This window comes from Mastomys coucha, unplaced genomic scaffold (assembly GCF_008632895.1).
Source record: "Mastomys coucha isolate ucsf_1 unplaced genomic scaffold, UCSF_Mcou_1 pScaffold5, whole genome shotgun sequence".
NCBI classification, from domain to species: Eukaryota; Metazoa; Chordata; class Mammalia; order Rodentia; family Muridae; genus Mastomys; species Mastomys coucha.
In genome coordinates, this window is record NW_022196911.1 from 41022191 (window position 1) to 41025273 (window position 3083).

The 3083-nt window shown below is 41.4% G+C and overlaps 1 protein-coding gene across 6 annotated transcripts in view; it reads left to right on the top strand.

The window, feature by feature from the left end:
* The window catches only part of Clint1 (clathrin interactor 1), a 56824-nt gene that overhangs the window by 36760 nt on the left and 16981 nt on the right, over positions 1–3083 (top strand). For 5 of the 6 annotated variants that reach the window (XM_031355022.1, XM_031355019.1, XM_031355023.1 and 2 more), the window contains exon 6: positions 156–333. In XM_031355022.1, coding sequence (XP_031210882.1) covers positions 156–333 — 178 coding nt within the window. The remainder of the gene's footprint in view (positions 1–155; positions 334–3083) is intronic. The other variant, XM_031355020.1, reaches the window with a different exon arrangement.

Sequence of the window (3083 nt, forward strand, 5' to 3'; positions counted from 1 at the left end):
TTTTTCAAGACAGGGTTTCTCTGTATAGCCCTCTGTAGACCAGACTGGCCTCAAACTCAGAAATCTACCTGTCTCTGCTTCCCAAGTGCTAGGATTCTTATAAGAACCTTCCAAATGGAATATCCTTAGTTGTTTCTTTTTGTTTGTTGACACAGATGAGCGGTACGATCCTGAGCCCAAGTCCAAATGGGACGAAGAGTGGGATAAGAACAAGAGTGCATTTCCATTCAGTGACAAACTAGGTGAGCTGAGTGACAAGATCGGGAGCACGATTGACGACACCATCAGCAAGTTCCGGAGGAAAGACCGGGAGGACTCTCCAGAAAGGTGCAGGTGTGCCACCTCTCCATCACTTGCCTGAGGGCTGCAGCCTTTACACAGCTGTTTACTTTGGTTTAAATTTTAGGTATTGCTGTTATCTGAAGTTTAGCCTTTTTTTTTTTTTAAAAAAAACCACTCTGTTAGAGGAATCTAAATGACACAGGAAATTTGCTCATAAAGTACAGAAGGCACTAGATACCTTTTCCCTTTCTCGTGGTTTCAAGATTGATACTCTACTCGCTACACTTTATGCTGGAGGTTACCATGTTGAGTGGCTCTCAGCAGTTTAGTGAACATGCAGTATTCTCCAATGACATGCTGCCTCTTTGAAAATGCCCTGTGTGTTAAGAAAAAAAAAGTGGAACCATTTACGAAGTCACCAGTCACCTTCTTACATGATACTAGGTCAGGCCTAAGTGCTATTAATGTTGACTCCTCTTCCAAGCTGTCTGCACCATCTGTCTCTCTTAGCCTCTACATTTTTCCTCAGGCATCTCAGTCTTGGCCTCAAGTTTTTTACCCCTTCTAAAATTTGTAATTGTCATCTTACATTTGGACATCAGATGGTTCCATGGTCTAAAGTAATGTCTGGGGTTAATGAAGCCTAAGTTTGAGAGAAAGTTAGGGGCTGAAATTTAACTACCTGAGACACTGTCTTATCATCCTGTGTCCACAGGACCCAAACAGTCCTGGGCAGTTGACACCTAGAGGAAGTACAGGCCTGTGTTTATAAGCTTCATTTTTGTCTTTTTTTGGGGGGGTGGGGAGGGAGTTGGTTTTTTTGTTGTTGTTTTTCGAGATGGTGTTTCTCTGTGTAGCCCTGGCTGTCCTGGAACTTACTCTGTAGACTAGGCTGGCCTCAAACGCAGAAATTCGACTGCCTCTGCCGCCCAAGTGCTGGGATTAAAGACATGCACCACCACTGTCTGACATTTAGTGTATTTTCAGTGTCATTCCAGAGTCATTAAATCTCTAGAATGCCCTTTTCCAAGACTTTCAAGGACATGATCTTGGAAGCATCAGTAATATCAGTAATAGGAATGCATCTGCTTTCTACCAAAGGCCTGCAGGTGTAACACTGAACCCTGAGAAACAGTATCTAAGTACTCTCCTGTCTTCCCTTATATATTATACACAGACTCCTGTGGCCTGTGTACAAGTTCTTGACCTGACTTGAAAAATACTGCAGCTGTATGTTTCATTTTTATTTCTGAAGTGGGGGATGAGGTAGGGTCTTAGTGATACAGCAGTGTGTAGTCCTACACTGTTTCTTACCTTTTTCTGACATCCTTAGGGCTTCTTCTTTTCTTCCTTGGACTCTTTTTTTAATTTTTTTTTTTTTTTTTTTTTTTTGCCTCCCTTGTTTGCCTGGGTGGTGCTAATGATGGTCAGTCAGTCAGTTGGTCGTTCTTCCTTATATTGCCACTGAGGCAGGATGGGTAGGAAGGAGTTCCTACACCTTTGATCCAGAGAATTCAGATGAAAGATCTGGACTGTATTCCACATACCAGTTAGTGGTGTGTGCACATTGCATTTTCAAGTGAGGAAACAGTATGTTGTAGACAGAGCTGCATGTGACTCGGGGCTTTATCTGCAGCCTTCTTGCCAGCCCAGGCGATGTGCTTTCTGATCCTTGATTTATACAAGTCCCAGATTGACTTGTATTTGAGATTGCTTTAGATTAGAGTCATAGTTCCCCAGTAATAGTCATAGTTTTGGGGAGAATTCAAGCATTTTGCTTTAAGATATTTATAATTTATACTGCCTATTCTACAATTAAGTAATATAGATAGTGGAGCATACTTGAGGTTCTTGTTCCTTGCTCTTTCTTCCTCTCTTTCTGTCACTCCCCACTTCCTCTTTCCTCTACCTTCTGCCTGCTCAGACCCAGACAAAAACTCAATGACTCGATATTAGAGAATAGACTCTCTTGATTCCCAGCATAGGGAAATCCAGGATTCCTGCTGCTTTTGTGTGTGTGTGGGGGGGGGGTTGATTTGTTGACTTGTAGTGTTAATATGAGTAAAATAATTGTTTAGGAAATATTTAAATTATAGTTGTTTCTACAATTGACAGTTATGTAATGTTTGATGTGACAGTAACAAAGTGAAGCACAGTTGTAAAAATGATTGTTTCATATTTGGGCTTGTTTTCAGGTGACAGTTGACACAGCGTATTGTTTTCAGCTGACCACTGAAGTTTCACTGTTGTGTTTTATTTTCTTCTTTCCTCTGAGGCAGCTGACAGCACAGTCTGGCTTCAAACTCATTATGGAACCAAGGATGGCCTTAACCTCCTGATCTTCCTCCTAAGTGTTAGGATTACAAGGGTGCATCCTGTACCCCACCTTTGTCACACTTTGTTATGTTCCTCGGATTAGAGCATGAGAATCTCTGACAGTTCTTAAAATGAAGCTGTAAAAGCTGGGTATAACATCGCAGCCTCTAGTCCAGCATTTGGGAGACAGGCAGGAGGATCAAGGAGTTTAAAGTTACCTTTGACTGTACAGTGACAAAGGGACCAACTTAAGACTACACAGCACTCTGCTTTTTAAGAAAATCAGTAGTGATGTTAGAGAGAGAGAGAATGAGAATGGAATATTAGAGATATGCACCATAATTTAGATGTGTGGATGTGTGTTGCCTGAGATGCTGGAGTCCAGCAGCTGGTTCTGACAGCATGCTGCTATTTTATCTGTTAGTTAAGTTTTAAGTCTGAAACAAACACTGAGGTATTTTAGGCTTTTTTTTTTTTTTTTTTTT